The sequence below is a fragment of the Equus caballus genome, chromosome 11 (assembly GCF_041296265.1).
Source record: "Equus caballus isolate H_3958 breed thoroughbred chromosome 11, TB-T2T, whole genome shotgun sequence".
Taxonomy (NCBI): domain Eukaryota; kingdom Metazoa; phylum Chordata; class Mammalia; order Perissodactyla; family Equidae; genus Equus; species Equus caballus.
This window is the reverse complement of record NC_091694.1, coordinates 1,260,480-1,279,994: the sequence shown is the minus strand read 5'-3', so window position 1 is coordinate 1,279,994 and position 19,515 is coordinate 1,260,480. Positions and strand designations below refer to the sequence as shown.

Genomic DNA, 19,515 nt, shown 5'->3' with positions numbered 1-19,515 from the left:
GGCAGCTTAAAACACAACAAACACGTGCGCACAGTGTGCCGAGGGGCTGTGCTTACCCGCAGGAGTTGGTTTCCCACGCGCCCACGGGGTCCTGGGAGCCGTGAAGGAAGGGCGTGTGCTCGCCCCTGTGCCTTGAGGTCAGGCCTGAGGCCAGCATGGGACAGTTGCTTTTCTTCCTAACGCGGCTCCCCTCTCACCCCTCAGGTTCGCATTGCTCTGCAGCTGGATGATGGCTCTCGGTTGCAGGGGACTTTCTGTTCAGGCCAGACACTCTGGGAGCTTCTCAGCCATTTTGCACAGACCAGGTGAGCGTCAATGAGCAGGTTCCGGGCTCTGCTCCCATCGGTGGTGCCGGTGCCGCCATGGTCAGGAGGGCTGGTTCAGGGCCACAGCCCTAAGCTCTGCTTTGGCTGGGGGCTGTGCCTGTGGGGGCTCTGTGTTCCTGGTAGGAGGGCTGGTTTGAGATGAGGGGGCTGCCGGTTCATCAGCTGTACCAACATCTGCTGATCGGCTTTCTTACTGGGTTTCCTGGTGTGACGGCCGGGCTTCACAGTCATGGAAGAGCAGGTACTTCTGTCCTTGTGGGGCACCTGAGAGGCCCCCGAGGGCTTGGTGAGCAGTGAGGAGAGAAGTGAGGTGCTGGGCTCCTCAGCTGACAAATACTTTATCTATCAAACTCCCTTATTATGAAAATGGGTTGTGTTTAAAAAGAAAATCTTCTTAACGATAATTATCAGTTTTTATTGGTGATTAATGGTTTAAACTTTACTCTTGAATGTGTCAAAATGGTAGCTCTTTAAGTTTTGGTCTTTCATTGTGGGATGGAAGTCTGTCCACTTTTAAAGGTCTCAGTCAACAGAATGGAAGGGGTTATGTGAGGATGTAGTGGTTGCTGTGTGGCTGTAGGCAAGTTGCTTGACCTCTCTGGGCCTCCTGAGGGAGATGTGAGGATGAAATGAGTTGATATGTCACAAATACTGAGAATAGGGGCTCGTCCCGTGGTTTGTCTGTGTGGAAGAGAGGGACTCTGGGCCGGGCCCACTCTGATTTGACCGGGCACCCACTGTCCCTGTTCTCCCAGCAGCCGGACCCCTGCTCCCCAGCCGAGCCACCCTGATGGGGCTCCTTGCCCCGTCTTTCACGTGCTGGCGTCCCCACATTCCCAGTCCTTTCTGCATTGTGGCTGTGGGGCCTGCCGTGCCGAGACAGGGTGTACCTCCTGGCTCCCACGAGCCTGGGCCGGGCGGCCAGGGCTGCTTCCCCTCCTGCCAGCCTCTGCTTCCCGCCGGACGCTCCCCTGAGAGAACTGTGACCCTCACTGAGGTGGTCTCAGTAGCGCCCCTGGAATGAGCACCTGGGCCCCTGCCTCCCCATGTTGCTCTTGGCACCTGCGTCTGGCCCGTCAGCTGGGTGAGGCCCATTTTCAGAAGAAAGAGCGGAGACCCCGAGGTGGAGAGGAGCTTTGCAAGCCCCGGGCCTGGGACACCAGCCCCGCCTTCTTAGCTGCCACCCTGCGCTGCTGTGATGATGGCGTCTCTGTCTGTTTTCTTTTGTTCTTTCGTTTATTCAGCACTGGCTGGGCTGGGGCTGCCACAGGGAGCCGGGTGCTGCTCTCTCAGGTGATGTTTTCAGTGGAGGGTGGCGCTAACGGGCAGGTGTACAGAGCTGTAAAAAGATTTCACAAAGAAGGGAAGACGCCTTGGGAGATGGTGGGGCAACATATTCTGGGTGGTAGGTGAGGTCTCAGAGGAGCCAGCTGCCCCAGGATCTGGGAAGGGGACAGCAAGTGCGAAGACCCTGAGGCAGAAATAAGGAGCAGGGGGAACACATGGCACACAGCATGCAATTCTTCTCCTTCCCCAAAGGCAACTAAAATGACAGTAAAGGACTTCACGAAGACGCAGTCTAGAGGACGGAGAGAGTGGGAGCCAAGGCAAGGCAGCACCAGGAGGAGGGTGGGAGGGTGATGGAGGGCAGGGTTGTGGGGGCAGGGGCTGGATGGGATATAAGCTGTGGCATCCTAGATTTCTTCCTGCCCCATGCTGCTGGTGCTTGCTGTGGTTCTCTTGGGAGAGTGAGCCTTGGGGCTCTCTGGACTCGAGGTGCCCGTGCCGTTGAGGCTGTGAGTGGTGTCCTGAGGATGAGGGGCTTAGGTGAGTGTGAGCCCCCATCGTGGCTCCCGAGATTGCCACCTGGGTACTGAGAGCTGGCTGCAGTGACAGAGCCCCGCTGTAGACGCGAGCCCACAGCCGAGTGTGCCCAGGTGTCCGAGCGAGCCTCCGACGGGAGAGGCTGGTGCAGACAGACAGGAGGAGACGGCAACAGTTGGTGGAGTGATGGCATTTGGTCCTGTGCTCAGAGCACTGAGAGGCTGTGGGACAAGAGCCGAGTGTGAGGAGGGAGTGTTCGGAGGTAGAGAGGAGCCTGTGGAAGCCGACAGGAAAGGTGCGGTGGACAGGCATCTGCTGTGGCAGCTGCGGATCAGATGCCACGACCCTGGGCGCACGAGACAAAACGCTCGTGCATCTGGGGTGGCTCCCCACGGATCTGCCCTCCTGCTCTCGTGCCTGAGGATCGGCAGGTCTGGCTGGTCTGTGGTCTACCTGGGCACGTTCTTCTTGTGGTGGTGGCAGATGCCTGAGAGTGTTGGGGCCACCTGAGGCCTGGGGGCTGACACTTGGATGGGGGGTGCAGGGCCCCTCCCATCCTGGCTGAGGCGTGGAGAGAAGCCGCATGTCCTTGGCGGGACGAGGAGCCACAGAGCCAGGCGGCCCAGCTCGAGGACAGAACAGAGAGCGGTGGACATGGGCGGCCCAGGCAGCTGGCTCCCGCTTGCTTGTCTCTGGAAAGAGAACAGCGACAGGGAAGGACATGGGTGAAACTACAGTGGAAAACAGCCCCAGAACTGGAGGGTGTGCGTTTCCAGATTGATGGGCCTCGTCCAGTGGCTTTGCTAGGAGCTGGGGACCAGGGGACGGTTCCGCATGCGACTGCAGGCCCACACAAAGGCCTCGGGCTCCTGGTAGCACCACCGGGAAGGCCACCAAGCAGTGTCTTTGAAATACTGTAGGAAAATCATTTGTTGTAGAATTTTCTAATTTTGCCCGAGTGTCATTGAGGAGGGAGGGTGGAACAAAGCCATTTTCAGACACGAAAGGTCACACCCCACGCACTCTCTGAGGAAGCCGCTGAGATTGCTCCCCCAAGGGAGGGTCAGGATCCACCTGGAAGGGAGCAGACGTGGGTGTGGGAGCAGGACTCTGCCTGAGGGGTGGGCGGGGCTGGGTGGGGGGTGCGAGTAGCCTGATCCCTCAGGATGGGGCGTTGCCCCAAGGTGGGCCTCCCGCTGGCAGCAGGAACCCCTCTGAGCCTGAAGCCACAGGTCTGTCAGTTTGGTTTTTGTTCTGGTGTGGTGAGCATGGGGGCAGGCCTGTGATGGCGGTGCCTGTGTTTGTACCAGCCCTGTTTTGGTCGGTCAGGTGACGTAAGTAGAAGGGGCTCTGGATACCTGCCTCGCCCTGAGAGCAGCGCCTCCCCCGGAGCTCCCAGAGCAGGCCTGGGTGGGTGGACAGCTCGTGCCTGGGGGAACAGTGTGCTTTGTGGCAGGGCAGAGCATCTGTGAATCCGGCAGCAGCAGTGCCTTTGCCCTGCCTGGCGTGCTTGCTGGCCTCTGGCTCCCCTAGGGTGCCGGCCTTAGAGCGAGACCCTGTGGTCCTCCCCAAGCAGCATCCCGCTGGGTTGGGGTGGTGTCTGGTGGGGGGCAGGCAGGTGGGCACCTAGGAAGCTCTGCCCGACGCCCGGCCTCGCCCAACGTCCATGGCTCTGCCTGGGGCTGGGGCGTAAGAGCAGGTCCAGGGGCATGGGGTCCTCAGGTGGCCCCTGGCTCAGCTCCCCTGGAGACATTTGGGACTTTGGTGAGCTCTGCTGCAGGGAGCTGCGGGCTCTCGCTGAGGGTGCGAGGGTGCGTGAGGGGCTGCCTTCTCAATATGCTGGAATGTCGCCGGGTCCACCGTCCAACGGAGAGCTCTGTTAATTGGCCGGGAAGGTCTGGAAGCGATTGCGGTCGCCCCTCCCTCTGCGTGTTTACAGCCTCTCCCTCAGATCCCCACACGAGGGAAGCTGATCCCTCTGGAGGAGCGCACATCAAAGCCAGGCTCCTGTTTGATGTCCAGAGGCCTCCAGGGGCCTCCAAGGGCAGGGAGGCGGGCAGACCTTCCCGGGGCGCTGCTTGCTCTGTCCCTGTTTGTCGTTTGCGGTCCCCGTGCTGGCATCAGGTGCCCTGGGGGAGGATTGCGAGAGAGGATGCCTGGCTGGAGCCCCTGCGAGCGCAGAGAGCACTCTGCTGGCCGCTTGGTGGGCGTCGGCGTGGCCTGTGGTGTGACCGGCCAGTTTTCTGTCCAGGAAGTTGCTGTCTGTCGCAGTTGAGGGGAACAGGGCCCCCATGTTGCCCTGACCCTTCCCCTCTGGCCCCTGGGTCTTGTCTGCTGGAGGGTATCTTCTGTGACTGAGGCTCCCTCGCTGCTGTCTTGGCTTCACTAAGGAGAGCACGTGGGCCTGGCCGGAGCTGCTGCTCTGGCACTTTTGGGGTTTTGTATGTCTTTGTGAGGCCTGGGGTTGCCAAGTCTCAGTGGGCTGAGGCGCGCCCTGGCCCCACTGTGTGAGAGGTCGCGCCCTCCACGCTGGCCCCCGCATTGTCTGGTTGAGGCCAGAAGTCTCTGGGGACCAGCTTCACCGGAGGCGTGGGCTCCCAGAGCTCCGGATGAGCTCCACGAGGGCTGCCAGCCAGCGGGCTCCCACCTTCCTGCAGGGACCCTGGGAGGTGACGAGGCCAGTGGTGCCAGGGCCTGGGCAGGGGCAGGGCCATGCCTCTTCCTGGAGACCCTCAGCTGACTCTGGATTGTGGGTCCCAGCCCTGGGGAACATGCCGAGCCGAACCCAGAGGACAGGTCCCTGGTCCTGGGGACAGACCGTGGCAGCTGTGCATTCAGAGTGTCCATGTGTAGTCAGAGGCCCTGCAGCCTCTGGCCGCCATCTCGGCTCCGGTATCTTCCCGTCCCAGCCGTGTCCACGTGTCTGAGCCATGAGGCCTGGCAGGCAGTGCTGCTCCACCTGAGGTCCCTCAAGGTCTCTTGCTCGGCAGACCCAGACCCTCGCTCAGCCCTGCCTGGGGGAGAGGAACTGGCCTGGGGGTGCCAGGTGCCTGCTGGGATGGGCTTTTATTTGGGGGGCTAGTTTTATGATTATGTGTCCGGAAATGCAGAAATGAGTTCCCCTGGGCTGTCTTGGGTCCGCTACCAGCTAAAAGTTTAAATGCTCCGGGGCCAGGACTCAGCTGCCTCGCTCCCTGTGGCCTCGACGGCAGCACAGGGCCAGTGGTGGAGGTTGTGTCAAGTGTGGCACAGGCATGGGCGAGCGTGTGTGTGTGTGTGCGCACGCGCGTGCGCGCGCGCATCTGGTTGTGTGCCTGCATGCCCACCTCCTGGCGGCTGCTCTCTCCTATCTCGGTCTGGTTGACAAGGTGGGAGGACGTTGGTGGCTGGGTCCAGTGTGTGATGACCGAGTGGCTGCATTGAGGGCTAGGGCACCTGGTGCATTTGCTGTTTCCCGGATGATGGAGAGAACTCTATGTGGAGCGTGTGTGGTGTTTCATGCCCGTTTGCCCGTGCACTGGCCACAGGCCCAGCCTTTGTGTGGTGGAGTGGCCTGAGGTACTCGGCCTGCCCAGGCACGCCAGTGTCCTGTGCCCTGCCATGGCCTTCAGGTTCCTTTTCTTGTGTTTTGGGGACAGTAATCTCAGTGCCCGTCGAGAGCCCTCTGTGAGCCTGGGCCTCTCCTGCTCAACCACGTGGGCATCTGGGTGTGTTTCCTGAGGAGGCGTCACTGTCATCCTCCTGCCTCATGGCAGAGACCACATAACTTCTCAGGGCCTGGCTCGCCCTCGGGGCTGGCGGCAGGCCACGGTCCCGACATGCAGCTCGCCCCAGCCCTTCAGGAATACCAGTGCCCCGTTGGTCCTGGCGTTGCCCCGCGGTGTCTAGGCGGAGGGGCCAGCGGGGAGTGCTCGTAGCCTCAGGGGCCTCGGAGTGCGCTTAGTGGATTTGTGCCCTGAGCTGCTCCTGGCACTTAGGGGTCAGTGACCCTCTGGGAGGACAGCTTCAGGTAAAAGCTCAGATCACAGCCCCCCAGGACACTCTTTCTCATCGCTGACCCAGGGCACGGTTGACAGTGTCCTGTGGCTCCTCCCCTGCTGCGTGTCCTCCCCGCACTCGGAGCCTCACGGCTGGAGGCAGGTGGCAGACACCCCCAGACCGTGTGCTGACGGCCCAGGCCTGTCTGATGGCAGCTCCTGCCCAGCGTGTGACCCCCACCTCTTGTGGCTGTGGGGCGGCCAGGGTGGGCCGGGGACGCTGTCCTGGGTGGGGCCTCCGCATGCCTTCCCGAGGGTACCAGGTGTCCCCTCACGCCAGCGGTGGCCTGTGATGATTTCTTTTGTCTCCTTGCAGAGAGTGCCTGGAGCGGCCGTGTGAGGCGAGCCCAGTCTGTGTGTACATGAGGGATGAGGTAGGTGAGCTGCCTGGCCCCGCCCGTCTGGCCCGCGTCCCGCCGCCCGCTCCCAAGTCGCCGCACGGGCCCAGCCCCACTTTCCAATCTGGAAAATTCACTCTCCCTCAGACCCGCCTTCAAAGCCGCGGCTGGGGAGACAGCTCTGAAAGCACGATGTGTTTCATGGAAGGAGAGCAGAGTGCTGGCTCCGGGGGAGCTGACCACGGGCCGCCCGGCTGCTCCCAGAGCCTCCCTCAACACCCTGTTTGTTTTCTCAGCTTCTCTCAAAGCCCAAGAGTCACAAAAGTGGTTTCATTTTAATAAATATTTGCTTTGCTCTGTGTTTTGATCTTTTTCAAAACCGAGTGCAGTGTGGTGCAGGCTCAGCCTTGGCACTGAGGTCCTGCCTGTCCCCGCCCGTCCACCCGCCCGTGACGGGGGACCCTCCTGGCACTCGGTCCCCTGGCTCACAGGGGCTTTTTGTTTCGACCCTGGCTGAGCGCCCTTTCCTGGCCCGGGGTGGCCACTGTCCCCGAGGGGCCCTAGGAGGGTCCTGGTGTGGATGGGACACGCCCACTTCTTTATCCCTGTTTGAGGTTCTCTGACCCAGGACAGTGAGGGGTGGGACCTGGTGGGGACGTGTCCTTCCCTGGAAGAGATGGACCACTCAACCTCAGGCACCTGGGCCCAGACTGGACCAGCCGCTCAGAGGGCCGGTCAGCTGGTCAGATGTGGTTAACCCAGGCCCGAGCCCTACCTGTCCAGGCCTTGGATGGGGCAGGGTGGGGGAGACAGACGCAGACCAGCGAACAGATGCTTGGGTGCAGATGAGGTTGGGGTGTGGGAGGCTGGTGCTGAGCTGGGGCCGTCTGGGGAGACCCTGTGGTGCCAGTGATGTTGGTGCCCAGGCTGGGGGTGGCAGCGTGAGGTGGGCTTGGCAGGTGGGCAGGGCCCATGGCGCCTTCACCCAGGTCAGGTGAGGGAGCTTGTCGGCTGGGGATCAGTGGATATCTTGGGCACACCTGTCCTGTTCCCTCCTCACAGGTGACCGGCAGAGCTGCCTTGCAGGGCACGACGCTGCAGTCTCTGGGCCTCACGGGGGGCAGCGCCATCATCAGGTGGGCGGGCCTCTGAGTCTTGTTTTGTGGAAGAAGTGGGGTCTCAATGGAAAAGAAACAAGAAATGTGGAAAAATAGAAGAGAGAATGTGCCCCTGCAGGTCTTCGCCCCTTGATCTGAGGCCGCTGCCGGTGTCTTCTCCCGCCTGTGGGTTGGGGGTTTGGCACCGTGGGGTGAAGTGGCCCATGGGGTGCTTAAAGGTTCATAGGCTGTGGCTGAGACCCAGCAGTGGGCACGGGCTCTGCGTGTGGAGTTTCACCTGCTTTCTGGGCCTCCCCCTCAGGTTTGCCATGAAGCAACGAGACTCTGCCGGCAAGCCGGAGCCTGGGGGGTTGAAGAGTGAAAGGCCGGCAAGCCCGGCCCCCTCCGCGCCAGCCGACCAGGCAGCTGGCAGCCCTCTGCTTCCGTCGAGCTCAGCAGGTCTCAGCCGCGGCGACGGGAGCCGTCAGGATGAGACAGGCCCCTCAGAGGCTGGCCACGTGGATAGCCTGGGCCCAAAGCCGGTGGATGCTCAGGCGAAGCCGATCTTAAAGGAGCCTGCACCTGTCCCCTTCGTTCCATTCTCGGGTGGAGGACAACGACTGGGGGGCCCGTCTGGGTCTTCGAGGACTCTGATGTCACCTTCAGCCAAATTGCCAAAGTCCTTCTCTAGCCCTGGAGGCCCCTCCAAGCCAAAGAAGTTGAGGCCTGGCCAGGAGCCCCAGCCGGAGCCGGAGCCGGAGCCGGAGCTGGAGCCGGTAAGGGGGCACTGGGGGTCCTTTCTCCTGGCCGCGCCTGCCCTCTCAGTGGGTCTGGCCTCCGGGCGCGTTTTCCTTTTCTTGGGGAAGTGGTTTTTTGGGTTTGTTCTGTGGCCTCGGAGCCGTCGCCCTCCACCCTCTGCCTGGGCTGGGAGTCTTGACTGGCTTTTGACGCGGTTGTGGCTTTGGCCACGTTGAGTCCTGAGCCGAGCGACCCCGCAGCACATTGACTGTCCTCCCCGCTAGCCAGCGTGTGCGCGACGTGCGGAGCGGTTTTAATGTTGCCCTCGACCAAGCAAGAGGGAGACGGTGTTTGCTCGCTCTTCACACGCTGAGCCGGTGGGGTGCTTGGTGTCTCTGGGGGGACTTCTTTGGCGTGGCCAGCCGCCTCAGGGTGGTTGGGGGAAGGGAGTGTATCTTTCGCCGACGGGGTGAAGTTGTGAGGTGAAAGGACATTGGCGAGGCCCTGGCACACCTCCAGCACGGCGTCTTCCCTTCTGGGATTGGCTTCATCGAGGTACAGTTTACGCACGGACACACCTGCCATCAGTCCAGCGTTGGGCACTTTGTTTGTTTGTTTGTTTGTTTTTAATGATTGGCTCCTGAGCTAACATCTGTTGCCAATCTTTTTTTTTTCCTTCTTCTCCCCAAAGCCCCCCAGTACCTAATTGTATATTATAGCTACAAATCCTTCTGGTTGTGCTGTGTGGGATGCTGCCTCAGCGTGACCTGACGAGCAGTGCCATGTCTGTGCCCAGGATCCGAACCGGCGAAACCCTGGGCCACCTAAGTGGAGTGCGCGAACTTAACCACTCAGCCCTGGGGCCAGCCCTGGGCATGTTTTGCAAACAGCACGCTGTCATCTTGATGGCTGGGTCTGTCTTTGAGTGCCTCTGACTCGAGGTGTCACCTTGGCCTGCTTGTCCCTGAATCTCACACCCTGACCCGCAGTGACGTCCACTCCCGTCCACTCTTCTGACCACACACTGACCTGAGAGGTGAAAGGGACCTCGCACTTTGGGTCAGGCTGAGCAGACAGTGACAGGTTGGGGTGCAGCCCCCAGAGCAAGGGGACCCCCGGGTAGGCGGTGCCTCTGCAGGAGCCCGGCATGTAGTGGGCAGGCTCTCAGCGTCACACCAGCATCCACCTCCCCTGCCATCCGATGGTGCTAGCTGTCTCTGGTCCTTTATGGGTGAGGCTGGCCTCGCCCGGGACTGGCCCTGGCTGGCTGCAGCCACGTCGGAGTTCCTGAGAGGGAGGAGAGGCATGGGCTGCCCATCGGGTTGGTTCTCACACTGGGTCCTGTTGCAGAACTTTCTACTTGAGGGGCCACTGGGCCTGTGTCCAGTTGGGATTTCATGGGTCACACAACAGGGCTCCTGCTGTCGTCTTTGTGAAGCCGTAGCCAGATGGTGTTGGTCCAGGTGCCGCACTCATAGGTCCTTCTGTGTGACTACTCCCTCGGTGGTGTTCACAGACCCATTGCCCCATTATCAGTAAAGACATGTGACAGATTCCCTGGGTGTTTTGGGCTCCTGGATTGCCCCAGGTGCCCCTGCCTCCTTGGTGTGATTCCTGAGAAGGTCTTTCCCTCCAGCTAGCACATCTCTCGAAGTGTTAGGAACACTAATAGAGAGACCTGACAGTGACACCGGCCTGGGTTTCCAGCCTGGGCTGCATGTTGTCACCTGTGGAGTCCCCTGAGGCTGCACAGCTGTGGGTGGGTGTCACCTGTGAGATGCCTGGGGCTTCTGGTTCTCGACCTTCCTCCCCCTTCCCTTCCTGCAAAGTGGCTTCATCCCACCTGTGTCATGCACTTATGCACAAGATCCACTCTCCATGTTCTGTGATAAGAAGGGTCCCACTGCTGGGAAAAATTCCTTTTCACAAATCACCTCTCCAGATGCTGGAGAGCCATTGCAGGACTCTTAAGCGAAGCGACCTGAAAAACTACTTAGAACTGTCCCATGGTGGAGGGGGAGCTGGTCCGAGTGAGGACAATGAGTCTTGACCCAGGCTGTGGAACGCTGTTGGTTTTTATGCCGGGCAGCCTTGCTCATTTCCTTTATTAGTTCCAGTAGTTTGTTAGTTTCAGTCGTAGTTTCTACAAACAATGTCAGTTTTTTCTTTTTCCTTTGTGTCCTTACTTCTTTCCATTTTCCTTTTGTATTGCAGTGATTGTGTCTCCAGTATTTGTTGAATAGGAGCAGTTTTAGTGAGTGTTCTTGTCCTGACCTTGACTTTAAAGGGAATAATGTGTAGTTTATCTGTGAAGGGTGATTTGTGCTGTGAAAAGCCTTTGTCAAGTTAAGAAAGTTTCTATTTCTCTTTTTTTCAGAGTTTGCTTTATCATAAGTGGGTTTGGAGCTTTATAAACTGCTTCTTCCGCAGGATAATTTGATGTCGCCTTTCTCCTTCAGTTCATTCACGTGGTGGGGTTTTGGATAGATTTCCCCGTCAAGCCATCCTTGGATTCCGGGGATCAGTCTAGTTTCAGTGATGTGTTTCTTTTTTAGCTACATGGTTAGTCGTGGTTAACTAATATTTCAGTTCAGGGTTTTACATCTGTGTTCGTAAGTGCAACAGACGACAGAGGTGGTGCTGCTGAAGCCCGCTGCCGGGCATCCTGTCTCTTCTGGAGCCCCCTCTCTTTTGCTTCCAGGCCACACACCTGGGGAGGGTAGAGGGTGCTGGGGTGGTGGGGGAAGCTCGGCCCTGGAACAGAGCCTGGGTCCCTGCAGAGGATAGGTGGCTGGGATTTGCTCCTGCTCCCTGAACCACTCTTGATGTGTTCTTGCTGAGTGGAGGAGGGGAGGAGATGGGGGGGAGCCAGTCCCAAGTCCCGTGAACCTCCATCCTGGGGAGGTGGTGGCAGTGGTACCCCGGCCCTTTGGGGGCCCCACTGGCTTCTATGCTGATGTTTGGGTCACATTAGAAACCAGTATGCAGCCCTCAGTCTCATGGCCTTTGTCACCTGGGCCCAGAATCAGCAGATGAAAGCAGACCCATGGGGTTGGGGTGAGCTGATGCTGGGGGCCTGACTCACTCTGGGCCTGCTCTTCCTAGGTGCCCCTGGGTTTGGGGGCCAGACCCTGGTGCTGGGGCTGGCTGTTTCCTCCCACCCTAAAGGTGCAGGGGTGCATGGAGTGGGGCTGCTAGGCCCCTGGCTCTCCTGACCCGGGCAGGCCCTGGTTCTCTGTGTCTCCTGGGAACCTGCTGATGGCCCGTGGGGCTCTGGGGTAGGGTTGGGGCCTGGGCTTATGCTTGCCCAGTAGGTGGTTGCTGTCCAGGCACAGGATCCCAGTGCAGCCCCAAGTGCTGACCCCAGGGCCCCCTGGGGAGGGTCCGCCTGGCCGCCAGCAGCGTGTGCCTTTGATCTGGGAGCCCCAGCAGCTGGTCGATTGTGGAGCGTCCCCCACCCGCCCGCCTGCCTCGCGCCTCCTGTCACTAACAGCCGCACACCCAGAGGGCCGCTGGCCACATGGTGTCTGTTTTGTGTCCCTTTTCAGTCCTGGGGGAGGGGAGAAGGGAACAAAACAGAACTTTGGGGGAACTTCAAAGGCACACTTCAGTATCAAAAAGAGCTTCCAAGTCTCCCAGTAGTGTTTTGCCTGTGTGTGGTTTTTAGATTTAAATAAAGAGTCAGAAGAGACAGGATAAAATATAGGCAGGTCCTCTGCTGAGGCCCAGGATGGTTTACAGACCCGGGCGGCTCCCCTGCCTTTGATGTCAGAACATTAATTATTAGAAGGTAGTTTTACTGGCCATCAGAATCGGGTGCCGGGCGAGGCTGGGGCTGCCCAGCGGCCCCTGGCCTGTCCTTTGAAGTCCTTCCGCTGGCCCGGGAGGCCGCCCTGCAGCTCTGTGCGTGGCCAGGCTGCAGTCCCAGCAGGCGCCCCCCATACAGCAGGCATGAGGATCCCTGATCAAAGGCCTTGACCCCCTGGGCAGGGCGGGCAGCTGACAGCAGTCTCCCTTGCCTGCCCACACCTTCTAGGGGGTAGTTTCTCCCCCACAAAGATGGGGACCTCAGGACTTCCTCAGCGCCTTGCACCCCTGTCTCACAGCAGGCGTCAGCCTTGCTTCTGGCTGTCCCTGCTTCCTGGTTTATGAGCCTGGTCAGGGCCTGGGGGCCAGAGTGGACCGAGCATGGCGTCTCTTGCTGCCTTGCCACCCTTTTCCTTCTCAGGGCACTTGCCCATGATGTCCCCCATCTGTGTGCCCAGGGCATGGTGCAAGCCTGTTCCTGCTGTGCCCAGTGTTTATGGACATCCCCTAGGCTCTGGTGATAGCCCAGGGGCCCAGCTGTTCTGAGAGACGCAGCCGGGACCTTGATTGGAATGCCCACTGAGGTTTGTTGGCAGATGGTCAGTGGCTTTGAAGGCACTGGCCGAGTCTCATGGCAGCTTTTGAAGCCTTGTGATGGGCAGGTGCCCTCCAGCCATCTCTATCTCACTGTGTCTCAGCCATGACTGGACTTGGGGGAGAGATAGATGCTCAGCCTGTGAGCCAGAGTGGAGAAGGCGTGTGCAGGGTACTCTGGCCACCAGAGCACCCCTGCAGCCCCAGAGCTGGCCAGGTGGCCTCCTGTGGATGGGGGCCTTGGAGACCAGGTTTGCAGGCCCCCATCCTGATTGGGCCTGAGGGGCTCTCTGTGGGCTTGTTCCTGGCCTTTTGGTCTGGTTTGGTATCCGCCCCTCCAAGGCGTGCTGACCTTGGGCCGCGTGGTCCCCGGGCTCCCCAGGGGCAGCTGCCAGGTCTGTGGCTGAGGAGACCCTGCACTACACTCTGCATTTATTTATTTCATTACTTTGGGCATTTCATGTGCCTTATCGGCAGTGGTACAGGCCTGGCCCTGCCATGGGTGCACGGGAGCTGCTCAGCTTTAAAATAGGCCAGTGTCGCTGCCATAGCCCCATATTTAGCTACCCTGATCTCTTCTTTTTAAATCGCTTCTCTTGCTTCTTCTTCTTGGAAGGGTGGGCAGACCCAGGAGTGGGTGCTGGGCCCTGGGCTGGATGAGGCACTGTCTCTGCCTGGTGCTGGCTGGTGGGTGAGGGCTCTGCCCGAGGCCGCCCTGCGCCGCTGCGTCTCTGCAAGCTTCGTGGCCAGGGCTTTGGGTGTTCAGAGGAGTTCCCGCCTGCAGCCTTGCCCAGCATCAGGCCTGGCCTTGCGCTCTGCCACAGCCCTCCCTGCCTGCGTGTCTGGAGGCCTTTGATGGGGTCCACGTGCTCCAGCGCTCCCTCCAGAGGGTGGCTGGCTCTGTGAGTAACTCGGGAGGTTTGGCCGGTGTCCCTCCAGCACTGATTCATTGAAGCTCCAAGCCTCAAGGGGAAGCGCTTCACATTCCCTCTTACCCAAAACCATTGTCAGAGGACAGTCTGGGTCGAGAGTGAGGTGGGGGGGGGACAGGGAGGGAGGGAGAAAAACAAGAACCCTTACAGGGAAGCTGGAAAATCTGGGGTTGAGGTCACCTCCAAATAGTCTTTACATTTTTTCTCCATGTGTCATCACGTCCTGGAAAGTTACTGTCAAGAAAAGGAAACCTTAGTGGGCAGTGAGGCCGCTTCTGACATGAGGGAAGCCCTGTGTGTCCAAGTGGATCCTGAGCCACTCATGTGGTGGCTGCTGGAGCATGTCCACCCAACTGTCCGGGGATGCATTGGGCCCGTCTCAGCCCATCCCTGGCCCTGTCCCCTCCGTGCCTGGTCCCTGGCTGTGTGTGCAGCCACGTGGAACCTGGCGTGGACGGAGGGTGGGCAGCGCCTTCGTCCCTTCATCCCCTTGGGTCTTCCTTGCAGGGCCCGTCCCAGTGTGGCAGGGGCTCTTTCTGAGGGCAGCAGTAGCTGTCCACAGCTGACGGTCGGTCACCAAGTCTCCACCTCTAAATGGCCCGGATGTCGCTCCAGCATCTGTCCGGCTTTGCACTGTCACCCAGGGCCCACAGAGGGTGCTCCTGTCCCTCTGTCTGTCAGAGGGTCTTGTCCTGCCTACATGCCTCCCAAGACCCTGGCCAGTGTCATCCAGTTCACAGACTGCCTCCCCTCCTTCCTGGGTTTCTGGATGTTTCCTTGTCTGTAAGACCCTCGGTGGAGGCTGGGACCTGGAGGTCTGTGCCAGCGTCCTGCATTTGTGGGAAATGAGCCCACAGCCTGGGCATTTCATCAGGAGAATTGGATCTCTCATGGCTGCCCCCTTGGAGTCCACAGACACTGGCACACCTTCCCCTCAGGATCGTGTCTGTGCTTCAGCTTCTTCCTGTGCAGTCATGATAGACCCCCTGCTCTGGGGGCTGAGACCCTGTGCTGGGCCTCCGACTGGTTGGCCTCTGGCTGCGCCCCTGTTGTTCTGCCTGTTCTCTCGCCACCGCCACGGTGTCCGGGGCACTGGGGGAGGAATCGACCCCTCTGGCTCTCCCCGGGCCAAAGGGATGGGGTCCTGGGGCTGTGTCTTTGGAGACTGGCAGCATTCAGGAGCTTGAGTTGAGGAGGTGGAAAACCAGCGCCTTCGCAAGGATGGCCCAGGCCTGGTGACGTCGAGTTCTTGGTGGAGGCACTGTCCTCTGTGTGGCTCCCTGCAAACCTCTGGAGCCAGTCTGGAGACTTAGCCATGAAGGCCAGCTGTCAGAAGGCCAAGAAGGTTCCAAGCTCTGTCTTCTCAGCCCAGAGCCTGTGACCCTGCCAGCGTCCTCGTGCGCCTGCTGGGAGGTTCATCTTGGGGCCCCCTCCCGGCCCTGGAACTGTGGCCCTTGGCCAGCTTGCGGGAACTCCTTCCCGGAGTGAGGGCCGGGGCGCTGCGCCGTTCCCTCGTGGCTGCTGCCGTGTGTGCTCTTTTTTCCTAACAGTGTCTCGTTCTAGATCTCTATTCTCCATCCAGAAACATCTGCATAAATTCACCTAGGATGGGGCCGTGTGTCATAACTGCCCATGACCCGGGAAGGTGGGTGAAGGACAGCACGTGAGGGCCAGGTTGCCAGCAGAGCGTCTGAAGTGAGCAGGGCCAGGGCTGGGCCCAGAGGCTGCTGGCTCTGGCCTCCCCCAGTGCAGGGTGTGCCCTGCAAGGCCCCGCACCCCGCACCCCACTGCTGCCGCCACTCCTCCTCAGCCCCTCTTCTCGGTGGTGGAAAGGCTCTCCTGGGGAGGCTCAGTCAGGGCGTTTCATTTGGCGGCAGCACGACATTTCCCACCAACCCAGCTACCGACATCAGTCCTTCGTGTGGGACAGGGCCCAGCAGGGCCAGGACGTGGCAGCAGCTCTGGGCCTCGAGTGGTCTGGCCTTGGGGCTCTGGTGGGCAGCAGAGGCTGCTGGGCATTCTGGCTTCTATGCCCAGAGGAAGGGAGGCCCCAGGGCCGCAGGGCATGTGGAGAGTTTGTGTCCTGAGGTTGCTCTTGCCTGGCACTCTTGTTTCTGTGTGGCACCCTGGCCCTTGGCTTCAGTTTAACAGACAGGCTTCCGGAGAAGAGTGGAGACCTGAGAGGAGGGGTGGGAATGGACAGTAGATCCAGGACAGAGGAGTTTTGTCAGTTTTATTTTCTGACAAAAAGTCAGTGGCTTCTGAGCAGCGTGAAGACAATGGCTGGTGTCACTTGTATTCCCCAATCTGCAGGTGGCCCAGGGAGAGGGCTGTGGGCCTTGGGGTTATTGGCACTGCCAGCGGCCTGCAGTCCTCCTGGTTACCCGCAGGCTGTGCCCTGGAAGTGCCAGGGAGGACGGGAAGGCCAGAGTGGCCACTTGCTCCCTGGGACTGGTTTTGCCGACCATGTCCTGAGGTCAGGGGGCCCATCTGGATGGTCAGGCTCAGCTCAGTGCCACAGACTGCACATCACCCGATTGCAGGGTTCTCAGGGTGACTGCCCTGCCCAGGGCTGGGTCCTCCAAGGGAGGGACTGAGACAGGGTGGTACCAGAGCCTGCTCATTAGCCCGGGGCCTTTGTGCTTGAGCTCCCGCGGACCTGGCACTCGTGACATGGCAGTTCCCAGCTCAGGCACATCCGCATTCTGCCCTTGCCCTTCCCCAGGAGCCCAGGCGAGCTCTTGGTCCTTCTGGAATGCAGGCGCCATGGCTTGAGGGGGCAGCCTGGCGCCTGGCATCTTGTTATAAAAGCCCTGGTGGAGACTGCCTGTGGTGGCTGCAGGGTGGTTGTGGCTTTGAAGGGGTAGTCAGGGACCTTAGTCAGCCATCTACAGGCCCCACTGCCCAGGCCTCGGCCAGCCCTTCCTGGCCACTTGCATGGTGCCCTGAGATCAGAGGGGCTTCCTGGTGAGAGCCCACCTCCCTTCACAGTGGGAGAGCCGCACTGTGAGGTGTGCTGCAGCCGTGCACTCAGTGGACTGTGGGGACCTGCCCATGGGGACGGTGAGGCCTCGGGTGTGGCTGGGGGCAGCCCTGCAGACACCTGGCAGGTGTGTTGCACTGGCTGGTTCCCAAACACTAGGCAGCCGGCCCTCAACTGGCCTGGGCCTGGCCATCGCCGGGGCGGTGAGTTTAACCGTTAGAGTAGGTGGGGCTGTGGCCGGGCTGGGCTGCATGGAAGGCTGCAGGAAGGGACAGTGTTGGAAGTATGTTCCCAGAGCCCGCCAAGCCCCTGTCTGGGTGTCAAGAAGCAGAAGGTGGGATTCCCATGCTGAAGTGGGGGTTGGGAGGTGAGGGGCGGAGAGCAGAGGGTGTGGTCTCGCCTCCAAGGGCTCGCGGCCATTTTGTGCAAGGGAGGACAGGACCTGGTGTGGGCCCTGCCGGCCTAGCTGCCCGCCTCGGTCAGGCCCTGCTCGACGGGCGGCGTCCCCCACATGGTCACTCGGGCTGCACTCACCCACCCTGAGGTGCTGCGAGCAGAGCGAGCCCTGCCTGGTAATTTCCACCGTCATTGCTGCCGATTAGCAGTGACACCGTCCCTTCCTGTATCCCCAGGTTGGGCAGAGGAGGGCCAGGCCATTCCCCTGGGGAGGGGAGGTGGAGTCAGCCTGGCGTGGGACCAGTGGTTGGCAGGTTTCTGCCAAACCTCTAATTTGTGGCCTGTCACTTCCCCTGCTCTCTGGTGGAGCCCCTGATGTGGCCACTTTGGGGGGACCCTGACAGCAGGCAGCTCCCTGGGCCTCTTGTGAGGGGCCCCTCACGGACATAGGTGTGAGCAGAGGAGCTACTGGGGAGGCTGGCCCTGCCCAGCTGCCACTCACCTGTGAGGGGCCACAGGGCACCAGCCCACCCGGCTAAGCCACATGCCCTGCTGGTGAGCGAGGTCTCCGTGTCAGTGTTGCCGAGCAGGCAGGCCTGAGGGGGCTCTGGTCCTAGACAGGCTTGGCCTGGGGTGGGATCCCGTGGCCCACTGTCCATACCCCACCTTAGAGACCTGGTCCTGGCCATGGGCTGACAGCTGGGGCCGGTGAGGGTGTGCGCTCAACTCGGGTCTGCACGGCCACTCCAGCTGCGGGGCCTGGGTGACCCAGCCTCCTGGGAGCCTGCGTCAGCTGAGCCTTCTGTCTGCGCAGCCAGTGGACCGAGACCCCGTGGTGTGCCATCCTGACCTGGAAGAGCTGCTCCAGGCCTGGCCTGCAGAGCTGCCTGACGAGTTCTTCCAGGTGACTGTGGACGACGTGAGAAGACGCCTGGCCCAGCTGCAGAGCGAGCGGTGGGTGTGCCCCGGCCCCTTTGGATCCCGGACACCCATGCCCTTGGCAGCACCTCGGTGGGTGTGGGGGCCCAGGCATGGGGTTCCTCGTCAAGCCCTCTATGGGGGAGCAGCCTCTAGAACCTGGGGTGGAGCAAGGGAGAAATCCAGAGTCCAGCTGGTGTGGGGCCTCTGCTCTGGCTGGGGACATCGCCACCTTCACCACCCCTCCCCCTGCAGGAAGCGCCTGGAAGAAGCCCCCCTAGTGACCAAGGCCTTCAGGGAGGCTCAGATGAAGGAGAAACTGGAGCGATACCCAAAGGTGCACAGAGGGCCTGGTGGGTGTCTGCACGTGGCTCTGAGCTGGGGCCTCCTGTGGCTTCCGCAGGGAACACGCCACTGGCTGTGGTCACCTGGGCTTCACCTGAGGCCTGCACAGCCACAGTTCGTTGATGAACCAGTCAACCCCATTCCATGATGAAAACAAACGTCATCGTTGTTTACAAATGCACACAGGGGTACTTGACTGGTCCTTGTGGCCAGTCTGTGGCATGGCGAGCTGAGGCCACAGTTCCAGCCAGGAGCACTGGGGGGACAGCCAGGGGCAGGGGCAGCTGGCACTTCTACCTGCCCCTGTCCTGGTGTTTGCTGGCCTGGGGTGGGGGGCCTGGCCATCGTGGGCTGAGGGGTGCAACTGCCTCCCTATACCTGGGCCGGGCTCTGGGTGTCCTGCTGACAACTCGGCTTGTCTCGGCCTAGGTGGTCCTGAGGGTCCTGTTCCCTGACCGCTATATCCTGCAGGGCTTCTTCCGGCCCAGTGAGACAGGTAAGCAGCCCCAACTGGGAGGATGGGGGTCCCTCTGAGCCCCTCCTGGCTCTTTCCTTCCAGGCCGTGGGACTGTGGCCACCTGGTCTTTGGGCTCTAGGAAGACAGATGTTTCAGGGTGCTGTTGTCTCCGTGGGGCAGGCAGTAGGCTCTGAGCTTGCAGAGTGTGTCAGGGGTCAGATGTTCACTAGGCCAGCCTGGCGGTGCCTGTAGTACTGGGTGCCCCTTGCAGTCACCTGTTCTGGGCTTGGCAGGACAGAGGGGCACTCAGAGGGAGGGTGGGCCCAGAGCTCCCCCTCATCCAATGGTGGGTCTCTTGCCTGGGGCTGCAGCTCACCTGGAAGGAAGGAAGCAACGCTACCAATTCTGAGTGGGGTCCTCAGTGACCTGAACCCAAGACAGCTAGGGTGTCAGGCAGGTCCCTGAGGCCCCTGGGGGGCTGTATGACAATGCCATTGTACCCAGGACCTCCCTTGGGCAGAGCTTAGGACTGGATGGTGGGCAGGGAGGGATGCTTCTGCAGCAGGGTAGGAATCTTGGTGGCGGTCTGCACTACGGTCCAGCAGGGTCAAGCATCTCAGGGTACTGTGGAAGGACCCAGCTTGAGTTCCTGAAACCACTGGGCTTTGATTCAGCCTGAAGGTGAGAGCAGTGTCTGTAGCACCTGAGGCCCAGGAGGCCCAG

At 60.7% G+C, this 19,515-nt stretch overlaps 1 protein-coding gene across 10 annotated transcripts in view; it reads left to right on the top strand.

The window, feature by feature from the left end:
* ASPSCR1 (ASPSCR1 tether for SLC2A4, UBX domain containing) overlaps positions 1–19,515 on the top strand; it is a 30,600-nt gene that overhangs the window by 5,732 nt on the left and 5,353 nt on the right. For all 10 annotated transcript variants that reach the window (XM_070225765.1, XM_023651752.2, XM_070225766.1 and 7 more), the window contains exons 4-10: positions 205–305; positions 6,504–6,561; positions 7,588–7,661; positions 7,945–8,398; positions 17,887–18,026; positions 18,246–18,327; positions 18,765–18,831. In XM_070225765.1, coding sequence (XP_070081866.1) covers positions 205–305; positions 6,504–6,561; positions 7,588–7,661; positions 7,945–8,398; positions 17,887–18,026; positions 18,246–18,327; positions 18,765–18,831 — 976 coding nt within the window. The remainder of the gene's footprint in view (positions 1–204; positions 306–6,503; positions 6,562–7,587; positions 7,662–7,944; positions 8,399–17,886; positions 18,027–18,245; positions 18,328–18,764; positions 18,832–19,515) is intronic.